The following is a 23012-nucleotide window of genomic DNA, read 5'->3' on the forward strand; positions in this document are numbered from 1 at the left end:
GTAGAATTATTTTCTAGCCGTGGACGTCGGAGCAGAGCCATGGAATGGCTGCAGGCTAATCTGAACAGCATCGCTTTAAACAAAACGTTTGGTGCAAACGGCTGCTTGTCTTTATAAAAACCATGAAAAGGTTCAACATCAGAGCAGCCGAGATGGTCGTTTTTACTCTTTTACATTTACATATTCAATAACTTTATCAAATAAAGTCGGGAGTTTCTGCTGGTCCTCGGCTTTTTCTAAAACTTCATTTCCATTCAAGCTAGATTTCATGTTTATTTAAAAAAAAAAAAAACTAGTTTATAAACTAATTTTACATTTTCTTCCATCATGCCAGGTTTTTATATTTGATCCTCCAGGAACCAATCAGCTGTGAGCTGCTGGAGGCTGAACCAATCACAGCCCGGCACCTGCAGACTCATATTATCATAAGTTAAACGGTCTTAACTCGGTTAGTTAGTGCATGTTGTGATGTAAGTGAAGAACTCCAGAACAGATTAAGGTTTAGTTCCGACTTCCTGAACACAAACAGGGAAGCTTCAGCTGCTGGCCTGCATGCATCACGTTTACGTCACATTATCCTTACAGAACAGTTTTATTCATCTGTCCCTTTCTAAATAAACATGTAAATAAAGTTTCTTCATCATCATCATCATGTCTAGAAAACATTGAGAAGCACAGGCAGAGCAGAGGAACCTTTTAAAACCACTTTGTTCCCAAAATGACCTGGATCATCGTTAGAATGGCAGCAATGCTACAAAAACTTGATATGAACGGCTTGATATGAACTGGTGTAAAACTTATGAAGGTTCATAAATGTAGTTTCTGTGACAGTTTTTTCATCACAGTGGTTCCCAAACTTCCCACATGCTTCCAGTCGTTCCGCTGCGGTTTAAGGAATCCCATTGGTCACGAGATTCCCACAGGATTGGAGTCAGTTTCACTATTAGTCACCTGATTGGGACGGTTCAGGATCAAACGTTAAAGGTGGAGTATGTAAGATTTTCAATATTTTCTAAATAAATTAACTAATAAAATAACTACAATCATAATTAGATAGTTTTTTGAACATGTAGGTTCCAGTCTGTCCATATTTGATGCGTTATTAAATTACAAGTTTAATTGACAAATGACAAAAAGTACTTTTTTTTTTTTACTGGTAGGCAAACATTTAAGAAGGGTCTTTGTCATTAATTAAACTTGTAATTTAATAACACATCAAATATGGACAGACTGGAACCTACATGTTTAAGAAAAAAACTATCTAATTATGATTGTAGTTATTTTTTAGTTAATTTTTTTTTTTTTTTTTTTTTTAATAAATATTGAAAATCTTACATACTCCACCTTTAACGGGAGCAGACGGGAACCAACCAACCATTAACGGACAAAAGAAAAAATAGTTTGTAGTTTGGGCTGAATAATCCTCCTCTGTAACTAAAGTAGAAAAGAACTACATTACCCAGAATCCAACACTGCTCCCCGTTGGAACTGAAAGGAGAAAATGAATGCAGTTGGCAAACACCTGCAGAGAAACCAGTTTGCACAATTTAATCGTTTAATAAAAGTTAGCGTGTTGTATAAAAACTAAATGAATAAAAACAAAATGGGAGTGGGAATCATTCTGAGTGGGACGGGAGTGAGAATCCCCTCCTGTGTCACCCTCTACGCTGCGACTCCCAGTTTGAGAACCACTGGTTTCTATCATGGAGAAAAACAGGAATTTCCTCATAATGAGTTGATTTCTGCTGAGAAGCAGCTTGTAGTTGTCGCTGCGCAGCTTCCTGCATGTGGCATCAAATCAAACTTTATTTATAAGTCACTTTTTCTACAATAAAATGCAACACAAAGTGCTTTACATGATATAAAAACACAACAAAGAAAATTCATCAGCCCCTCCACTCAAACGCATACACACACCAAACATCAATTTCCAACAGTACTCTTAAACATTACGCGCACACCTACCTAGTTATTTATAGCTGAGCACAGATGATCCTGGTAAGGAACAGCATCGCAGGATCCATCTGCACCAGGAGTCGACCAGACCGCAGTACCAGGGGCACCGTTACAGACCATGAAAGGCGCCCTGCAGCCACGGTCGTTATGACACCCGGTGCAGAGGGCTCCCTCTGAGGAAACACCGGAAAATATCCTGAAAATGATAAAATGCATCAAAAGAAAAATCGTTGTTGTTGTGGTGTGTGTGCTCACGCGCTTGGTGACCCGTGTCGTGTGTGTGTTTCAGTGTTATAATTGTGAAGAGGAGGCCATGTACCACTGCTGCTGGAACACCTCATACTGCTCCATCAAGTGTCAGCAGGAGCACTGGCACGCCGATCACAAACGAACCTGCCGCAGGAAGAGATGAACAAGCCCCGCCCTCCTCCCCCGCCTCGCTCTGACCTCACACCGCACGCCATCGCCTCTCCTCCTCCTCCTGTCAGTCAGTCAGCAACACTCTCTTCCCTCCTGCTTCTCTACTTGCCTTCCTGAAAACTTTGCAGACTTGATGTTTTTCGTGGCGACAATTTTTTTTTTTTTATATATCTATTATTTAATTGACCCGCTGTATGAATTTTTCCTCCTCGTGCTTTTTTTGTTTTTTTTTTTAATGGTGGCCACGTTGCCCCGAACCTGGCGCCAAGGCCGAGTTATGGGATGATTTTTTTTTTAACCTTTTTTTTTTCTTTGAAGTGCAGATTTTGTGTCGGATTGTTTTATTTAAGTGTGTAGGAACAAAAAAACATTTTATTACCTGAATTTTTAAAAAAATTAAAAAAAAAAAACAAGTAGGTTTTCTTACTGCAAATGTTACAAACCCACCAGAAAACATGCAGAAACGCGCAGCAGCTACACCCCCCCCCCCCCCCCCCCAAAAACCGCGTAGCATGCTGACGCCTCGGTCATTTTTCACACATCTATTTGGTGAAATGCACCTTTTTTAACAAAGTGATTTCTACCTAAAATCTTAGCAAGTCGCTCATTGGGAACAGGGTCAGAAGTTCGGCCTGAAAGACGCCGACTAAGCAAATCGTCTCACGATGATCAGAATTTATAGAATTATGGACTTTTTTTATGAGTCAAGTTTTTTTTAATCTGCTCTAAATTGAGGAAAGGTGAAGATTTCCTGTGTCGGATCTGTGGGAGGAAACATTTGACAGGATTTAAATTATTATGATCGTTTGCACATTTTATTTTCTGAACAACCCAAAAGCTTGTAATATCGCCCCAAAACATTTTCTGTGTATCAGAGAAGAGTCCTCCCGTCTGTCCGCCATCATCGTCCAGCCTGATGTATATTTTCCATCCGTGTCATTTTTTCTAGTGACGTACGCTCCGACTCATCCTTTAAGAGAAAAAAGAAACGGAAGCGATTCGCTAAGAGCCTCTCTGCGTTTGCTGTTGTTGGTGGTTAGTGGCTGTTTTCTGTTCTCATCCGGCCACGCACCGTGCATGTTCATCGTTCCTCTTCTTTCATTCGTTACGTAAAACAGGAGAAGACCAGAAGCTCTGCGGTGACGGACGAGGAGCCATGAACCAGTGTCAAACAATATGCAAATACCAGCTACTAAACCCCCCTCCCTCCCCCACGCTGGGTGTCACTGGTGTATAAATACACCAGTGGATTGTTTCAGACGCTTTTTTGTTTCGTTTAACGTTTCTTTCCTCCGTCATGACGACCGCCTGAACAGAGCAAGTCCTCCAGCCGTGCTTTGACATGTTTCTGATCAGCGTTTGGGGTGAATGTAGGAAACGCAGCTCAACTTTCACGTCAGATTTTCTTTTTAATGCTGAGAAAAACGTTTTTGCTGTGAATGAAAAGTCAACGTGTCTTATCGAGCAGCAAACGTGCACGCGAGCTGCTCGCCAGCTGGTTCACGGTGGACGTCATGTGTTTATAAATGAGGTTTGTGCCGTCGCAGGATCTAATCTCAAGCAGTAAAGCGAGGATTGTTGTTGACATATATAAACATGTTGGCAGCGTCTGGCTTCTTTCTGTAAATGATTTCATTTATTATTAAATCCAATAAAAACTGAAAGTTTGACGTTGTTTTGCTTTTAGCCGTCTGCAGATCTGGGTTGATGATTAAATTAGAAAAAAAAACAAGTTGCAAAGACATTTTTCATGTTTTAGATTCATTTAAACGGCCAGTGGGTGATTTATTTATCATCAACATGCAGAATGTGACTGGGAGCAGGAAAGATCCCAGTAAAACCAGGTTCTGTTAGACTTGCCTTGTTCTAAGCTGATATGACCTGCGAGGGAACATCACAGATGAGTTGAACAGTCAGACTTTTAGCTTGAGGAAAAAAACTCACTGTTTTTATTTTATTTTTATCAGTGGAATTTAACAGGAAGTGTTTTTTTTCTCCAGTAAATTAAGTCTCGTTGCTTGAAAAGGCCACGTTTGGAGAATATTTACTGTTTTGTCGCAGACTTCCTGCTTTGTGTGTGAGCTGATGTTTGTTTACGACTTTGCTGCCTTTCTCTTCTCAAAGAAAACGAAGCGTCTTTTTCCGCTCTCGTCCCTCCGTCTTACTGAAGCAGGTAAGGAAGGGACGAACACTGATGAAAATAAGAATTTTTTTTTCGTGATCTTCATTTTAAGCTTATTAAAAGCTGCAACGCTGCGTTTACTTTTAATGATTAAATTCAGTCCTTTACAAAGTCTCCACCTGGTCATCCTCGCTCCTACTTTTCATACTTCCAACAAGTCAGACTCACGTTTTTCTTCAAATATCAGCTTGAATGAAGCGAAACTTTATTAGTTAAAATCCGAATGATTGTAGATATGCTCCAGCAGAGGGCGCTCTCCTGTCTCGCCTCAGGCAACCTAACAGTTCAGCATGAAAAACAGAAGATAAAGATGTAAGCAGATGAACGCAGCGACTCGGAGGACGGCGGTTTGCTTGGGTTGTAGATTTTACTGTGTAAATGTTAGAGCAACAAACAAGCAATCAGAAGCTGTTTTACTTTATCAACCGTTCTCTGTTTGGCCTTTCAGCAGCTGGTTCTCCGCGGCGCGTATGAACCAGCTGTTGTCAGTCCCTCGCGTGATGTTCTGCTGCGGCGCTGCAGCAGGAACGTCTGTAGGAGAGCAGTAAGTCTGATTGTGAAGGTTAGCAGTCCGTTAAATTGTTCCTGATATCTCCTCCAGAGACGAGACTTTTACTGCTGAAACATTCAGAAGAATGAACGGTGGTCAGGTTTATGGGAACTTTCTGGACTAAAGGCTGAGAGGAGGAACGTTCTTGTCGTCAGGCGGGTCCAGGAAGTCCTCAGAAACACTTGCTAAGGATGCTTCTTTGACTTTGGGAGGCAGAAATGGACTTTTATTTGCTCTTAAACGTCTGGATTCATGTGCTCGTCACATTTTGGTCACAGTTCTCTCCTGCAGGCTTTCCGTTGCGTTCTTCTCATCATTGCACTACATGTAAATACGTCACCTGTCCATGATCCGTCTTAACATGCACATCGGAAATGAATTCCCTTTTTTCTGCTGCGTGATCTGGACGACTGTTATTTCTAGTTTTGTACCATGTACAGCTGTTGTTTCATGTCAGGCGCCCCGCAGCCTCAGTTGGTGGAAACATTTGGGTGTTTCGGGGCGCCGCGTCGGTTCAGCGCAGCGTGTTGCGTTGCACATGCGACCAGTAAGGCTGCAGCTTTTTTTCCCTCCAGCCTGGTTTTATATTCGTTCACTCAGCCCGAACATTTCAAGTGTCTTTTTGTTTATTTTCGTTTGGATGTGACTCCACTTTGTCTGCTTTTTACCTGCATGAGTAAAAGCTGCGTCTCCCCCCCAGTTGTGTTGGTGGTTTGTCTCCCTTCATGCAAGCTGTTAGCGGCGTAGTTGCACTCTGTCGGAGTGATGCAGTATGATGCCTGTTGCTTTTACTTCGTCTGTTGAGCTTCTACACACGTGAGGCTGTTTTCAGCCGGGAAAAGGCAGTTAACGGATGAGGGTCAAGCTGTAACTGGACTTTTCACTGCTTCTGTTCCAGGGTATTTTGGTATGTGATACTGTGTGAGTACTACATAATTCCCTCTTGTACTTTAAGTACATTTCACAGGAATAAAATCAGTATAAAAGTTCATTTGTTCTCAGTTTTTGTAGGTCATGATTTTCTCCTCTGTTCACATGTAAACTATTAATCATGTCCACATTTTTTATGCTCCCGTTTTTTTGACACTTTAGCTAGCAATATGTATATAAATATATTCTATGTGCTAACATGGAGGAAATAAATGTATCGACAAGTGCTTGTGGCTTTCGTGTCATTCTTTCCGCCCCGTCCTGTTTTGCTTTTAAAAGCAGCGTTTCCAGAAGCAGTTTAACGTTACTGTGGATGATGTTGATCAGCTGGAACTGAATTCTGCTGAAGTTAAAGTTCCTGTAAAAACTGACACCAGTAATCAGACTGCTTCAGGAGACGCTGCTGGAAGCCGAAAACCTGGGAGATCTGCGCCACAAGACGTCTGAAGGTACGACCAGGTTACACAACTCACCGCGTCTAGTCTCCATGCAGCTGGAAATCTCACACAAACATCGTTTATTCACAGAAAATCAAACATTAGATGTTGGAACGGAGACATTTTTAACCATTTCATGGAAAGTTGGGCTAAAAACAGCTGGAAAATCTTAGGTGTTTACCAATGAGAACAAGTTGTCTGTAAAGTTATTTTCCAGTTTCAATCAAATATTAGTGACAAGTGATGAAAAAAGCTTGAAGTAACATTTCTCTGGCGTATTTCAGGTTCTCTTAAAGAACAAACTTCTGTTACTAGAACCCTAAAACATGACTGCTCCTCAGGAAAATGCACGAGTTGTTCCCAAGACGGACCAGTCCTGCAGGTTTTCCATGCATCCCTGTTCCAACACGCCTGACTTCCTTTGGTAGGAACTCCAGGAAGTTCTGCACAATGATGGATTCATACGAGTCAGGTGTGTTGGAGCAGGGACACGTGGAAGGGCTGCAGGATTGTGGCCCTGGAGGACCGGAGCTGGACACCTCTGATTGGATGAAGGTTGAAGATTTAATGTCAACAAATCTGCAGGAATAATTGTCATTCAGCATCACGTCCTTTTGAGGGAAATGTCCGGAGGCGGGGATGATCGTACAGGGAGGAGCGAGCGAGCAAGCATCAGAGGAAGACAGATGTAGATAAATCTGCTCCTCTTGTAAAATTCTCTGTTGTTTCAGAATTTCTTATATTGTAAAGAAACTATGAAATATTTGTTTGAAGCGCTAAAGGTAAAATTATTCCTGTCGTAAAGAAGCCTCAGAGTTCCTGGAATCAGGCGGTGATCTGGATCACCAGTTTTGTTTTTTTAAAATTCCCTTTTAATAAAATATTCCAGATTTAAGTCAGGCAGATGGTATGAATGCAGGGAAACGGTCCGTGCACACACCACCTGTTTGTGCAACAGCGGGTGAAACTGATTCCCAGTCAGTTACTTCCTAACAGGACAGCTTGATGTCCGCCTGACTGACTCGCGGCGCATTGATCAGGTGTTCCCTTCACGTGTTACGCCGTGGAACCAGGCAACAGGTCAGTCACATGACTCTGATGGAGATAGTGAAAAGCGAGACGAAAGCAAGTTGAGTCTAGCGCTTTATCTCTTCCACCTGTTCCGCAGAGCAAGAGAGCAATCTAGGCGGGCAAACGGCAACTTCCCCTTCCAAACCGGAGCTCCTTCACAATAATGGCTCCTTGTGTGTGAGACCTAATATTAACCACCACAACTCTGCTGGAGAGAGAGGAGGAGGTTCACCTGTCTGAGACGAGCTAAAAGTCGTGGAGCACGGTTGCTACCTGAGAGGAACTTGCCTGTTTTTCCACATAGATGGCCTCTGAAAGCATGTCTTCACTGTCCTGAAGGTGCAGATGGGCTGCTGACTCTCGACCTGCAGAGATGCTTTTCCATGTTGAACCTTATGCTCACCATATGAGACGGTATAAATGACCCCATCAAAGTTTCCCACCAAATTAATGCATGTAATTCTATATTATGCAGAATCCAGCTGTGTTTTCATGTTTCCTGCTCCAACATCCCTGACTTGATGTTGGATTCAGTTGTGTTAAAGCAGGAATACATTTAAAAAAAAAAAAAACCTGCTGGATTGTGGCTCTCGTAAGACCACAGTTCATATCCCTGATTTATAGTAATTCTATAAACACGTACAGAAATGGTGAAAAGTCTTGACCAACAGAAAAATGGTAACACATAATAAACCTGATTTAATCCTGGTTATAAACCTTAGTAGTATTTGCCAAATATTTTAAATGTAGTTTTATCTTGTTTTTATTTGCGCTTCTGTTCCAAACTTTAAAAACAAGTTTAAATTTCCTCCAAATCAGACAGATGTTTTATTGTCAAAATTGTTGAAATTTTTATTTAAATGAAAGACACGACCTCAACTCAGACATTTAAAAAAAACAAACAAACTGCAACTTACATTTCTCTGCTGAAAGAAAGGAAAACAGTGAAGAAAGTGCTTTTATCATTAAAAAACTGGTGTGGAAACTGGAACATTCTCAGGCAAAGAGGACGAAGCGCCCGGCAGCTCGTTCATGAGTTAAAGGGTCTCTGATAAAACGCTTTCCATCCTGCTGTGACATCATTGTTCGAGCCCTGATTGAGCTGTCTGTGTAAAAATATGAAGGACTCCTCACTTTAATATTTACAGTTGCAGCGCTGCTGGAGAAAACTAGTCTCTGAGAACAGCAACGGATCCAGTACTGCTGTCTGAAGGAGTTTTATTCCAGTGAAAACGGATCTGGTGTAGTTTCTCTTGATCACCACTAGATGTCAGCAAAGTCCTGCATCAGGTAAAACGTTTACTTGCAAATTATTGCCTTAAATTCCACATTTTCCCTGGAAATCAGAATTTCATGCCCCAAAACTAATCATTTTGATGTGGAATCAATTGAAACATTAAGTAGCCATGTAAAATTTAGATGTTCTCTATAACACTGGAATAAAGCTCCTCCTGGTTTTAACACATTTCAGACCAAAATACAGAGAAAATCCTTTTGTCCAGTAATAACTTTTGACTGGTCTTTAATATAAACCTTCATATATTTCTATTTCTCATAATGTTTAATGTGATTCTCTGTTTCACTTTAGATAATACAGTGCATTTTTTTGTTTTTTTTTTCAGTTATATTAGCAAATATTCAAGAGCAAAACATTCTTGAATGTCTTGTTATATACGTCTAGACAAAAAAGAAAATAAATTAAATCAGTTTCTTTTTGTACATACTTACATGATATGAGTTGTTTTGCTTCATATGAAGCTGCTGATTTCAATAGAAAATGGTTAAACGTTGCGGCTGTTTATGAATGTTAGTGAGTTGATTCCCTGCTGAGATGGGCCAGTTTGGTAGAAAATAAAGGCAAGCTAACATGAAACAGACGTACCTGCGGGTCCTTCAGACTCGTCTTGAGACATCTTTTTGTGTTGTCCAAAAAAATAGCCCAAACTTTTCCAAAGATGTTTCAAAAAAAAAAAAAAAAAAAAAAACCCAGGAAAATATAAAGCGAGCCACTCGGTTTTAAAAGCCAAAATCTTTGCTATATGAGCGATTGTCCTCCTGTTAAAAGATTGCCACAATTCAGTAAACATTCTGCACAAATGGAAGGGGGGGTTGGCTGCTCTTCTTATCGAGGCTAAAAACCAAAATGCAATAATTGCAGGAGCTAGCTGGGCTAGCATAGGAGTAAGCACTGCCTGAGAGGCAAAACTCAGGGTACATTAAGTCCACTTTGCAGCAGAAGGGAAGCAGAAACTCTGATTTGTTTTTCTTTCGTCACAGATGTATTCACCGTGGGGGGGGGTACTACATGTTGTAGGCCACGTAGATGGGGTCCAGCTGGTCGGCCAGGAAGCCGTCACGCAGGTGCATCCGCTGCTTCTCACCGCGAGAATTGATGGGGATGACGCCAATGTCGACTACAACCACCACGCCCACGATCAGGTAGTGCTCCTCCAGCACCACGTTGGTAACCAGAGGGACCAGATCCAGGGCCTCCTGCTCAGAGCCGTCCAACTCCACCACCACCACCAGCAGGTTGGTCCATGTGAACACCGCACTGGGGACACAGACATTTTTGTAGCCCAAAAAACCTACTTTTACCCCTGCAAACTGCGTTAAAAATGCTTTGGGTAGCTGTTCAGCAATTATCACAAGGTAAAGTTGTTATTAGTGTCTTTGGAAACTGAAGTTTTGATGTTAACACACTTAATGATCTGCAAAATCTCATGAGGATGAGTTTGTACTGCCAAAGTCCTTGTGTGGAAGTTCAGTCTTTTCACAGTTAATTGTTGTAGCTCAGGAGGATAGTGTATGTAGTGTAAAGCGCTATATATTTACACTTTAACATTTAGTACATGAATGATTCGGTGGAGGTACATTGGACAACAAAGACCATCCTCCATTACATCTGTGCAGGTCAGTCACAGTGAACGGCTCATTTCTTCAAACTGCAGGACTTTAGGATAAGAAATTAACGCCCGTTCTCTAAAACATGATTGAGGAATCTCACTAGGGGACGCTGTCCCCAGAAGCTCTTTTTTTACGTTACGCCAGTCCTGACTGGTAGACAGAGGGGACGAGCCTCTTCCTTGCTCCAGGCAAGGAGGGTGGTCTGGTGAAATATCTCACTCTTTCAACATTTGTTTCGGTATCTCACTATGGGATAAAGAGACTCTCGCATTGCCAGACAAGCTCGCCTCAGAGACTATTTCAGAGTTCATAATTCACACAGGCACAGTGCCCTGCACACCCAGCATTGCGTGAGACACTGAAGTTGCAGTGAAAGTGTGAGGTGCTGTGCAATCAGCAGTCGCACGGAAATGCCTTTAAACAGCACCCAAGATGCGGCCATCCCACAAGTGGAATGAGTGCGTAAACCTGCCGGGGACTGCAGACCGTTACTGTTATATGCCATGGTAATAGCTCCTGCAATCCAGTGAGACAATCTCTGTTGAGTGCGGGGTTTCCCTTTGTGGGAGTGGAGCCCAGGCCACTAGCGGCTGTTCCGACTTTCTGAACCCAGCCATTCTGTCCACATAAATGCCCGGTGCGCGCACAGAGCAAGAAGCTGCTCCTGTGACAGGAAAGTTGGCGAGCAAAAGGCTGCTAATTGTACTGCGCGGCATGGCAGAGCTGGTTTGAAGACCTTTGGCACAAAAGCTGGATTTGGCTTAAGCAGAACATTAGAATCTCCCATCAGGAACTGCATACAAGATGGGTTAACCTACAACGCCTGGATGTTACCCACACGCTTGGCAGAAACCAATGCAAGTCACAAAGCCGTCTTAAGACAGCACCTTCAGCTTCGCTTCTGTAGCAGCTGCAGTGCTTAGCCTTCTCGCAGCTTCTTACAATGTTTGTGCATTGTGGAGGGCCGAATATGCCTTTCCGATCCTGAGGCATGTCAAGGAGTTGTGGGTCGGTGTGGTCAACATTTCCTCCTGTAATTCAGCCTTGTAGGCAAGGAGTAGCGATGATGCATTCAAAGCTTTCACCAACATTCCCAGCGATTTATAGCCTTTCTTGGGTTAAAGGGGGATGCCAGGAGAGGTGCGATTGAAGGCAGGTGGGGAAAAACCTTTTTTCTCCATGTCAGCCCAGTCAAGCGCCCACAATCCTTGGACAGTCATTGGTGGAGAGTGGATTGCTCCAGGACTGGGTTGCTTCTTCCAGGCAGCTGTCTGGTTGAAGACTTCGCTCTCGGGACGTGGTGGTCTCCTTGAGGGTTTCAGGCCACTCGATGGCTGTTGTTGCAGCGTATACTTGCATAAGACACAATAAAAACCTTAAACAGCGATAGTTTCGTCTCCATGTTTAACTCGCAGTCGGAGAAAACAGTTTTCTTTAGCTAAATACTAGCTCAGCGCCACCTCTGGTGGGAATTGTGATACATTATTCTAATAGGAGGGCTGCACGGTGGCACAGTGGTTAGCACAGCAAGAAGGTCACTGGTTCGATCCTTGGCTGGGGAGGGGTTCAGTGGCCTTTCTGTGTGGAGTTTGCAGGTTCTCTCCAGGTACTCCGGCTTCCTCCCACTGTCCAAAGACATGCATGTTAGGTTACTTGGTTACTCTAAATTGCCCATAGGAGTGGTTGTTTGTCTCTCTGTGTGGCCCTGCGATGGACTGGCGAGCTGTCCAGGGTGTACCCTGCCTGTCGCCCAAAGCCAGCTGGGATAGGCTCCGGCTTCCCCGCCACCCTGAATTGGATTAAGTGGTTCAGAAAATGAATGAATATTCTAATAGGTTGGCTTGTTTGACCAAAGTGCAGCGTGAACATGATCTCGGTCCGCATAGATACACCCCCCTACAACTGAGCCAAGTCCCCTATCGGACCAAGTCTAGCGGACTATCCTGAAGTGAATGTACCCTTTGTGTGTATTGTGCTATTTAACGGACTAAACAAAAATGCCAAGTCAAGGCACGTGGAGGTATGAGAGCTGTGACGTATGGCCATTTAAAACCAATGGTTGTCTGTTGATTTGAATGCCGAGGAGGTGAAGCTTCATGTTCCTCACCACTCTGTGATACTCTTATGCGTCCTGATGACGGAGGTCTCTATGTCGATGGGGTGGTATCGCATCCCCCTCAGCTCCATGGCTTCCTCCAGAGCACCGACCACGTACAGCGCATCATGACGCTCTGCAGACACGCACAGGTTTCAGTTGTAACTTGAAAAGACCAGATTGTTGCATCTAAACAAATCAGTCACATCTATTCACACTGACTAGAAGCTCATTTGCATGTTTTTAAGAAGTCTGTGACCAATGAGGCTGCACAAAATTTATTAATATTTTTAGATTCTCTACCAACTATGAGATAAAATTATGAATAAATAATGAGTCATTAAGGTTGTTTTGTGCTCATTAGAGGAGAACAGCCTATAAAACTGCATTTAGACCATTAGAGGATTTTTAGCTCCGCTGACAAGGAGACTAATGAATTCCTTCAAGCTCGGCAGCACTTACAGTCGGTTTAGTCGTGCCCTGCCCTCAGTTTTCTAAGACCACTAAAGGTCAGCATCAGCCACATCAATCTCAAATCGATTGCAGCCATTGTTGTTCTCACCTCCGCTGGCGTCTGTGAGCTCAGTCCTGCGGAGGAAGCCGAGGTATCCAGTTCGAGCCCAGACGGTCTGCGTGTCTCCGAAGCTCAGTCTAGAGTTAAAGTGGTCCGACTGCAGCGCCTCGTCTCCGTAGATGGTGAAGTACCCGCTGGCGTTGTGGCCGCTGTGCACCCAGATCTACAGACGCACAAGAACAGCAGCCGTTAGGCCTCATGGTGCACTTCAGGTTAATGTTTCTGTCAAATGAGGCTTCCATTAAACGTGCATGATGACTGTAAAGCAACAGTGGAGACTTTGAGCTTTAGTTTGATGTGTTTTTTAGAGTTAATTAATGAAAGAACTATAATATCATTAAATCAGCAGATGAGTCAGTTAGGAGGTCAAAAAGTTGACTGGATATGGTACCAAACAAAAGAATAGACCCTTAATATATGCATGTCCATTCTGGGGGACAGAAAGCACAGCTGTAAAAGTTTAGTATCCACCTTTACAGAGGAAAGTGGAGCTTATCTGGACAATCTGTTCTAACTGTCGTAAATGCAAAAAGAAGAATTAATTACTGGTTTCTAGTACATCATGGCGAAATCTGGAGCTGCATCAGATCCTAGAGGTCTGGCTTGATCTGAACTTTTACCAAATTCTGTGAGTTATTTCTATCGCCCCACATGTATACCGTTCGCTGAACCCACAATGCACCTCGGTTTGTGGTCCGCTTGAAACAAGGCAGGACCTGCGTTTGAAGGCAGACCGAGCAAACAGACTAGGATTCAGGGGAGGGGGGGGCTACTGTGAACGTGCCCTTAATTCGTGAAGTAGAAATAGTGACTATTCATCATTCCCCAGAAGTAGTTGCCAAGTGAAGGTAGGAATGTTGACAAACCTCCCCCAGATGCGACTCTCCCATTGGTCCCTTTGTCTCTGGGTTGGCTATGATGATTCTGACTCCTGGCAGGATCTGCCCGCAGAAGGAGCAAAGTTAGTCGGGAAAGCAGCAGATTTGACATAATCTCATTTAAAAGGAGGAAAAATCCAAGCAACTCACCTTTCCAGACTCCATCAGTGGCAGACTGTGAGGCGATCCCCTCTCGACTAACCTGACCCTGCAAAGCAAAGCGGTTCAAAACTATTTAATAGCAAATTTTCATTGTTAAAATATGGAGATACTTCACTCAGCGAGACTGCCGAGTGTTCCTTTACACCATAAGTACTGCTGTTAAAGGCTAATTCTCTGTATTTATGAAATAAACACAATTTAAATCTGTTCACTCTGCTCCTCTGACGTGTGAAAATCCAGTAAAATGTGGGAAACACCAGGGAATTCAGGTTAAAAGGGATTTAAACCATCATCTGTATGAACAGTAAAACAAGCTCATGCTCCATTTGCTATGTTATGGTAAAATGGAAGAACCTAGTTGTCCTAAGAGGACAATCACAGCACAAAACAAAGGAAAAAAAAAAGTTTTTTGTAGTATTTTTGCCTCTAAAAGTTAAGGCTGTTTGTTGACTTCATGTAAATCTGCTGTCTTAAAGACCATTTATGCTCAACACAGAGGCCGGATATACAGACAGACGGACTGACGCCTTTGTCCATCTCCTGTGTCGGTTAGGTGCAGAATTTGGTCCGTTTTCAAGGGGCTTAGCTGTCCATCACTTGGCACAGAAAATGGAGCGATACCACCGGGAATCACAGGAGCAGGTTGAGCTGACGCAACCAGCAAAAGGAACAAACCACAGAAGAAGAGGAAGAAGCTGCCAGACAGAAGAAAGTTCAGAACAACAAACAACTTTGGGGTTTCTTCTTCCTCTGGTGTCTTTGGACGCCTGTAAACAACCTTATAGCGGTGCATTACTTGGAAGGGAACTCTGACCTCAGCACTACTAGATGACAAATATGGCAACTTATAAGATGCATATGAGGGTGGCGACATGTGATTTGAAATGGGCATCACCACTGATACACGTAAGGTAGCAGGATGGGCTTCATGACATCTGTGGAAACGCCACATACGAGTCAGCTACAGGTGTAACACACCATCTGGCTTCCTGCTGCAGCAGATAGTCTATCAGTGCTTTTCCACTGGTCTACTGTAGGACTTGCACTGGTCGTGCAGCAACAACATAACACTCAGCCGGCTACATCCACATGTGTTAAATGGATTTCAGGACTGTTTGAACTTTTACTTTGTTAATGGAAATATACAGTTTTTAGTCTGCAACACTTTCCAAAAAAATAGTCAAACGGGGTCAATTTATGGCTCAAAAGTAGAAAACATTATTTCTATTAGAAAATGTCAAAGCTGACTGAGTGGTAGAGGAGTTGTTTTTTTTCCAATTAATTAATTATTAATTGTTAAAAAGGAATCTGCTTAAAAAAAAAGACTGAAATGAAAGACAAGGTGTAACTATAAGAAACCGTTGTCACTTTAAGCCAAGCTGCTGCTGAGGACGATTTGAACTTTGTATTTCTGCAAACAGATTCTTCTCATCCTATTTTTACTTCCAGGAATCTCCCTCCAAGTTTTAAATTCCTAAATTAAGTTTGAGATGAAATAAGAGTAGAATCCTGGGTGGATGTGAGCTTTCTGACCACTGGGAATGAATGCAAAGTGACAGAAGTGGTTTGTCAGACTGCAAACACAGAGTCTGGGAGGAACAGGCCTGCTTAAATCAACACTGATTACATGGAATCATGCAAGCTGACAGTTGTATTTATACGCAGCGGGACTTTCTACTTCAAGCACGATGGCGTTTCTGGATGGTAATCTACAGATGCCGTCTGAGAACCATAATAAACAGCTGCATCGGGGTGCAGGAGGAAAACTGACGCGTTCAACTTGATATTTTACAGTTTGGACAGTCTCACCATGCTGGGGTGATATTTCAGTTGTTTCACCTCAACTCACGAAATGTCACAGCATTTGTCAGGCTGACTTAAAAGTCTAAAACTTTGGCAGAACTAACTGGAGTTTCTACCTGCAAGAACTTTAAAGATAATCTGTCAGTCTGAGGGTGACGGTCGGAGCATCGAGCTCAGCGTGACGGAAACAGTCGCATTGTTTTGCACTTTCCGCTGCCTCCCCAGAGCTGAGAACAAGCTGAAAGAATTTATTTATTCTCCACATGTTTTTTTCTTGTTTGCAAGCCGCCATCCCCAAACACCCGACTGCTCCGCATTCATAAACTTCATTACCGAAGCAGACGGCTTCAGAATCCCAAAGGGCCAAAGGCAGCGTTTTATAGGCATTAAAATACATTCAATCTGTGTGTGAGCAGAAAGCAAACAGCCTCCGCTTAAATATAGTCATATTAACTAGAAGCTGCTACCCTTTACAGTTTTAATAGACGTTTAAAAAGATTTCTCTGCTGTAATTTTTTTGTATACTTGTACGTTGATGTGAAGCTGGAAATTAATCTTTGTATATTTCCATATTCATGGAGCAAAACATGTCTGACCTTTTTATGATCAGCACAAATATGCGTTGTTACAAAGATAAGGAGCTTCATGCTGGCAGGTGTTCTGGTTGTAGAGGAAGTTAGCTTATTAATATTTACTATGTTTGATCTAAAATCTGCTCTTATAATGCATCGTAATGCTGGTAAAATAAACACATTCTCTAGAATTAAGTGACTGAAGGTCCATTTAGGTGCCATACCAGAGGTGTCCAAAGTCTGTCCTCAAAGGCTACCATCCTGCAGTTTTTCAATGTTTCCCTGCTCCATCACACTTCATTCAAATAAAAGTGTTGGAGCAGGGGCATGTTAAAAAACTGCAGGATTGTGGCCCTTGAGGATCGGAGTTTTAACTTCCAGTCCTACACAAACGAGTCGAGGAACATTTAGTCTGTCTTCTGCGTCGTTTTTAGGTGCCTTTGACATCATACCCTGACAAAGCAAACAGTAGTACCACTGGAGACCACAGAGGCAGTGTGTGTATATCGGCATAGCTGATATACAACCCACAAAAGGAACAAAGAAGCCGCGGTGTATTTAATGGCAGTCCACCAATGGCATACTTTCTACTGTCTAAAACTGACGCTGAAATTCAAAGGTGCACTCTGTACCATCCTCTGCTGGATTTACTGGGTAACAACCACAACAATGTATGAATTTACTGACATTCAAAATGTATTTCACTATTTACCTACGTAAAGGGAGCATAAATGGGTCTGTAGGCTACAAATATACCTGTAATCCTGCAACAGTACATGTAGGCCCCTGGAACTGCAACTGTTCCCAGCAGCAGTGATTTCGATGGATAAACAAGGTTGCATTTGCTCCCTAAACTGCTTCTAAAGGCTGGGATATACGAGCTGCAAACAATGCAAGCATGCTGCGGCCAAAATCTTCAATGCTGGAGGTCAGTACGCCGCACTAGGACTAGGAGCTATTGAAAGAGTCAGTATGCCGGTAAAGTTGTACTTCCATGGCATTTTGGTAAACAACAGTGTACTGATCTATTGCTAAATGTTCGACACTGATTTTTGTCACTCTGCATCGGGTAGGAGCAATTACAACAATGCCGCTAGTTGCATAAAGGTCCAAAAGGTGCTTTTTAAAACTATTCACCACTGTGTTTACGACGATCTCGTCGGCTTACACTGTTGTTATTCATGCAAGTGCTTCTAGCATTCAAGTCAATATTGCACCGACACAAAACAAGACCTTGCATCAATGTTTGGACGCCATGATAGGTATGCAGATACGTTGCCAACAAGTACATTCTAGGACTAACCGTCACCTGTATATCCTTAGTTGCACATGACGTGGATAACAAACAGTTTGAACAGTCTAGCAGTACATAGGGCAGCTTGAAAGTACACAGAAAACAGAGTTTGCTGTTGAAAAAGATGTTTGGGTCTTTTCTGTCTCAGTCTGAGGGAATTTGATGCTGCATGTGGATGTAAGATGCAGATCTTTTGCCTTAACTCTTCATGACAATACAGAAGATTTATTATTTTTCCATTTCTTACCCAGAAAAATGTGCTTTAAGCTTTTAGTTTCAGGTCAGAGACAAAACAACAAAAATGAACTCACCTATCATGTCGTAGTGCTCTCATGTCAACATACACAGTTGTTGGGTCGGGTCCCGATGTGCCCTGAGAAGCACCACAAAACAAACAGAAGACCCACAAATGAACACGGCAGGATGATGCATAGAATGACACAAACAACAACTAGCTCTACTCCTACCAGTGGATGCTACTGCTCGTGCATTAGCAGTGAATTGAGACAAGCTTTCTCTCCACAGCTGGGGAGGGAAAACTTTAGGTTTTTAGAGCATATGTAGAAACCCAAACCTTTACAACATTCATACCGTGATGGAAGTTGGATGAGTGAAGAAAATTACCAACACAAAATGGATTTTACAAGATATGATACTGAAACAAACAAGCAAATAAATGAATGATTGTCATGCAAACAAAACGTCACAATGATTTCTGAGGAAAGAAAAGGAGAAAGCCAGTGGTGATGACGGTGTAGCCGAGTGATTACATCCTCTGACGCAGAGCTCAAACTAAATAACGACAATTATCATTTGACAAACAGATAATCTGCTTTTTGTTTTTCTGGATGTGAGAGAGAGAGAATTACTTTCTGAGGAAACATTAAGACAGAGAAAAAGAAAAATGATTAAGACCCCCAGTCCAGCCCCTTTTTCCTCCACCATCCCTCCATTATCCACCATGAAAAGAGTTGTGGGAGGGATCAGAATAAAGAGCCCACCACCGGACACAGTGGCATGTTGGGAGTTACATATCGACACATCCAGAGCATGAAATGCTAGATACCTTCATCTCTATAATGCATTAAAAGGTGGCCCCTTGAAATGTTATTTCATTTTGCAAATTACTTTTTTCTACTGTGATTTATAAGCTAATAAGACTATTTACTTGTTTACTGGGGAATATATGTTTGTTTGAGACATGCTGACTGAAGGCAGAGAACTTGTTGGTATTTCCAGTTTCCATGTTAGCTAGCAAGCTAATGTTGCTAATGTGCTAAAACCAAAACAGTGTGATATAGTTGTTGGAATTCCAAGCAGCCGAGAGTAGGCGATGTTGTTACCAGGTAGTCGCCTCCAAGAGCTCAGAGTAAAGAACCACAAGGGTTCCGTGCATATTAAGTCGTGCCACATATAAACTCCACATCTCCACGTGACATTCTGAACAACCCCCAAACACTTTATCCCGCCGAGGACGTTTGTGCCCTTAAATGTCAAATTTAAGTAGATTTGCCCATAAACTGAACGGTACTATGTGGACAAGCAGTGGGGTGGAAGATGGTGGTGATTGGGAGGGGAAGGCTGATGGAGGTTCCCTACCTGGTCGGCAAGCTTTCCCAGCCTGTGAGGCTACAGCAGCAGAGAGGAAGGTGGAGGAAGAGGAGAAGGAAAGGAAGGAAGTAAAGAAGGAAGGAGGGCGGAGACAAAACCAAGTATGAGATATGAGGGTGGGGTTATGCATTAAATGAAGAAGAAGGAAAAAAATGTCAAAATGGAAAACTCAAAGAAACCAAACAAACAGTTAAATAAGAGAAAACGTTTCAGCCAGATGTTAGTCTACTTCTGTAAAGCTGTGAGGAGTGTTAAAGGTTTAGCTAGAATATGCATGGCTCTGTTGTGTTCAGTCATGCAGTCAGACCTCGAGTTCAAACAACTAATGATATAATAAGTCTAAATTATGTGAAAATCTCACATATTAGATTTACAGGAAGTCTGTAGAATCGCTGATACTTTAATAGGACACTTTTATTCCTCCGAGAACATTTCTGCCACATGTAGCAACAAAATATAAACTGTAATAAAAAAAAAAACAATGCAACTTGATCCACTGGAAGTGGTGAATGATAGTGGGAAAAATGGATGCAATGGTTTTCTTGAAATGGAAAGATGGGGCAAAACTTGAAGAGAAAAGGCAGAATTCCTTATGAATTCATTTTAAATGGAAGTCAACCAAAGAACGACTATGACTTTCATTTGGAGACTGTTTTCTCCAGTTGTTGCTGAAATATAAGATTTTTTCGGGTAAAACACCGTTATTACGAAGACCGGTTTATTTCTTAATATCATGAAACAGAATTAAATATTTTAAAACATTGAGGAGATAAAAATCACTCAGATAAACCAACACTAGCTGCATTTCCGTAACATTTTTTTGCAATAAAAACCCCTGATATTTGTAGGTGTCAACAAACAATTGCGATTGGCGGGTGTTTCCATTGAACAGTGTTTAGCTCATTAGCTTCAAGTTTCGTGAAATCTGGTTCGTCTTGCAAAATTTTACCAAAATCATGGCTTATGAAAGGTAGCCACGTAGCGTTATTTTAGGTTTTTCTACTGGCTGCAGAGAATTTGCTGCTTTTTAAGGCTTTTCTTCCTCATTTTCTTTTCTAAAACTCCAAAATTCGCTGTTTGTTCCACACCGTGTTATCTTTATCGAAAATGAACTGGTCATTACCACCCACCTCAGGTCCAAGGACACGGAAATGCAAAGAAAAAGTGTTTTCATTACACTTTTGTGATATATTTCTATATTGAAATGTCTGAAAAACCAGTTAATGAGAGCGTAAAAACTTTAGGGATATTTGAGACTTTTTTCGAAATGTAGATGTTTCCATTTGCAGTTTTTTATCACGATATTTAGTTTTTGCGCAATTGGAGGTGTCATGGAAATGCACGTATAGATTCCTTCACTTCTCGCGGTAGATTGATGGAATCTGATTGGTCTTCAAACCCAGACATGAAACTCAAAGGGGTCTCCTGACCAATAAAAACACTTTAACAAAATCACTGATTGCTGATTAATACTCTTACACTTTCCCTGACTTAGATACATTATGTCTAGTTTCTTTTCTGTGTTCCACTACAGACACATTCCAGATGTTCAGCTTTGCCCAACACTGCTAGCACAACCCATCGGCATCCACAAACTTCCCATTTCGATTATTTTTAGTTTAAATATTCATAATAATGTTGAGAAAGGATCTGTATGACACGGACGTTAGTTTTCGAGTTCTTTGTATACCTAACTAAACTGTAGATGCCGCCATCTCCACCAGAGGGCGTCGCATAGCAGTGAAGTAGTTATAGCCTTTATTTTATTTCTGTAAATGTTGGACTTGTTGATAAATAATGTGAGCTGCAGCTGTAAATGTCACCATGGTGTCCCAAAGTCTCAAACAACATGGATACCAAGAAATGCAATGACTCCCATTCCCAAATCAAGCTTGTAGGCAATTGGACTTGCAGGTGAGCTGAACACAGTGTTATTCTCACCAGTTAAACCCATCCCAGACACTTCTTTCCAAGTTATGCTCTTATAGTTAGGGGTAGTCGTGCCATACATTAGTTATGCAGCCATGGGGACGTCCCATGATGCACTGAGCACTTCCTTTACCTTTTCATCCATGTATAAACTTATGAGAGTATTGACACCATTAACATATTTCTCTTTTTCTCTGCAGGTCTTCCTGAATAAAAGCTGCGATGCATGTTGGTCTGTTTCCTGTTCTCTCCATCCCAGCCAGTCGAGGCTGATGGCTGCCCTCCCTATGCCAGGTTCTGCTGGAGGTTTTTCCTTCCCACTGTCACCTCATGCAGCTCCAGAGACAGGGACTGGATCAAAGTCAGGATTCAATTGGTTGGTTTCTGTTCGCTAGGCTTATTTATTGGGAATTGGCGTGAATTGATGTGTGTGTAAAGTTCCCTGAGATGATATAGTTGTGAAGTGGAGCGATACAAATAAAGCTGAATTAAATTTAATTCTTTGTTCTCATTCTTGCTTTTTGCAAACCGCTCAAGGTCGGGTCTAATTCAAGACAAGACATTTTGCTGCTAACAAAAAAGGCTTCAGCTCACCTGCATATCTCCCGTTCTAAAAAAAAGTCACAAGACTAATGAAACTTCAGCCATGATGCCACACCAACAAACAGCCGACTGCGAAACAGAAGCAGAGACCAAGGAGTGAAAAGCCGACTGACCTGCAAGCAGATTGCCAGGTTGATCCTGCAGCCGAAGGAGGTGCTGACAGCTCGAGGGTGGAGTCCCAGGTCTTTGAAGAGTTTAGAGAAAGACTGTGAGAGCGCCATCCTGGGACGCTCCTCTGCTACAACCACACAGGTTCTCACTCGAGACAAGTCCAGTCCTCGAGACTAGAGGGGTTAGAAGAAGGACGGAGACTAAGGAGTTGCCATGCGACATGTTGATGAGCCTCTTTGCGATATCGATGTCTTCTTACCTTCAGAGAGTCTGTCTGGAGGCCGAGGCCTTTGGTGCACAGCTCCATGACACTGTAGGAGCAAAAAGTGTCGCGGACTTTGTACTGACTGACCGCGGACAGCCAGAGAGCAGGATTCACTTCCAGCTCGGACGGAGGGATCAGGATAGACTGGTGACCCGAGTACACACTGCAGAAAGATGGAGTGTTCACAGTGTTTTACTGTCAAATAGTTTGATGTTCAGACCTTCCATATGTTCACAACCTTTTAAAGAGTCTAGATGACATTGTACTGATGCTTATCTGTGTAAAACTTGTCACTAGATAAGTTTCACCTTCAGCTTTGGAATGAATGTTTTAGAGTAAACTAGAACTTGAAAAAAAAACTAATTTAAAACCAGATGCTGCCCAAGCTGGTAAAAGAAGCCTGAAACTTCCAGCAATTAGTCCTAAAACTGTAACGTAGGACGTGTCAGGTTCTCGGGGTGAATTCTAATTCAAATCTCAAGTATTTCATTCCTTGCTTGACCTGTCAGCTGCTTTCACTTTGCCTCAGTGGGCGTCCTTTCAGTGTCATGGTAACAGAAAATGACTTCTATAATCTTTTGCAAAGGTGCCTCTGGGCTCAGTACTGGACCCACTTTTCTTTGCAATAAGCACTTCATATATATCTATATACGCTGATGACA

The 23012-nt window shown here is 42.3% G+C and overlaps 2 protein-coding genes across 7 annotated transcripts in view; one reads left to right on the plus strand and one right to left on the minus strand.

Annotated features, from left to right (window-relative positions):
• Window positions 1–6254, plus strand: part of zmynd11 (zinc finger, MYND-type containing 11) — a 39224-nt gene extending 32970 nt beyond the window's left edge. For both annotated transcript variants that reach the window (XM_079243386.1, XM_079243387.1), the window contains one exon: window positions 2246–6254. In XM_079243386.1, coding sequence (XP_079099512.1) covers window positions 2246–2368 — 123 coding nt within the window. In that variant the 3' untranslated portion in view covers window positions 2369–6254. The remainder of the gene's footprint in view (window positions 1–2245) is intronic.
• Window positions 6255–9474: 3220 nt separating this feature from the next.
• Window positions 9475–23012, minus strand: part of LOC306758158 (disco-interacting protein 2 homolog C) — a 247177-nt gene continuing 233639 nt past the window's right edge. For 3 of the 5 annotated variants that reach the window (XM_079243379.1, XM_079243378.1, XM_079243382.1), the window contains exons 30-38: window positions 22345–22513; window positions 22088–22258; window positions 19431–19460; window positions 18143–18204; window positions 14151–14208; window positions 13989–14063; window positions 13111–13285; window positions 12561–12684; window positions 9475–10100 (exon numbers count right to left, since the gene is read on the minus strand). In XM_079243379.1, the coding sequence (XP_079099505.1) occupies window positions 9848–10100; window positions 12561–12684; window positions 13111–13285; window positions 13989–14063; window positions 14151–14208; window positions 18143–18204; window positions 19431–19460; window positions 22088–22258; window positions 22345–22513 (1117 nt within the window). In that variant the 3' untranslated portion in view covers window positions 9475–9847. The remainder of the gene's footprint in view (window positions 10101–12560; window positions 12685–13110; window positions 13286–13988; window positions 14064–14150; window positions 14209–18142; window positions 18205–19430; window positions 19461–22087; window positions 22259–22344; window positions 22514–23012) is intronic. The other 2 variants (XM_079243381.1, XM_079243380.1) reach the window with 1 other exon arrangement.

The sequence above is a fragment of the Telmatherina bonti genome (genome assembly GCF_933228915.1).
Source record: "Telmatherina bonti genome assembly, chromosome: 7".
Taxonomy (NCBI): Eukaryota; Metazoa; Chordata; class Actinopteri; order Atheriniformes; family Telmatherinidae; genus Telmatherina; species Telmatherina bonti.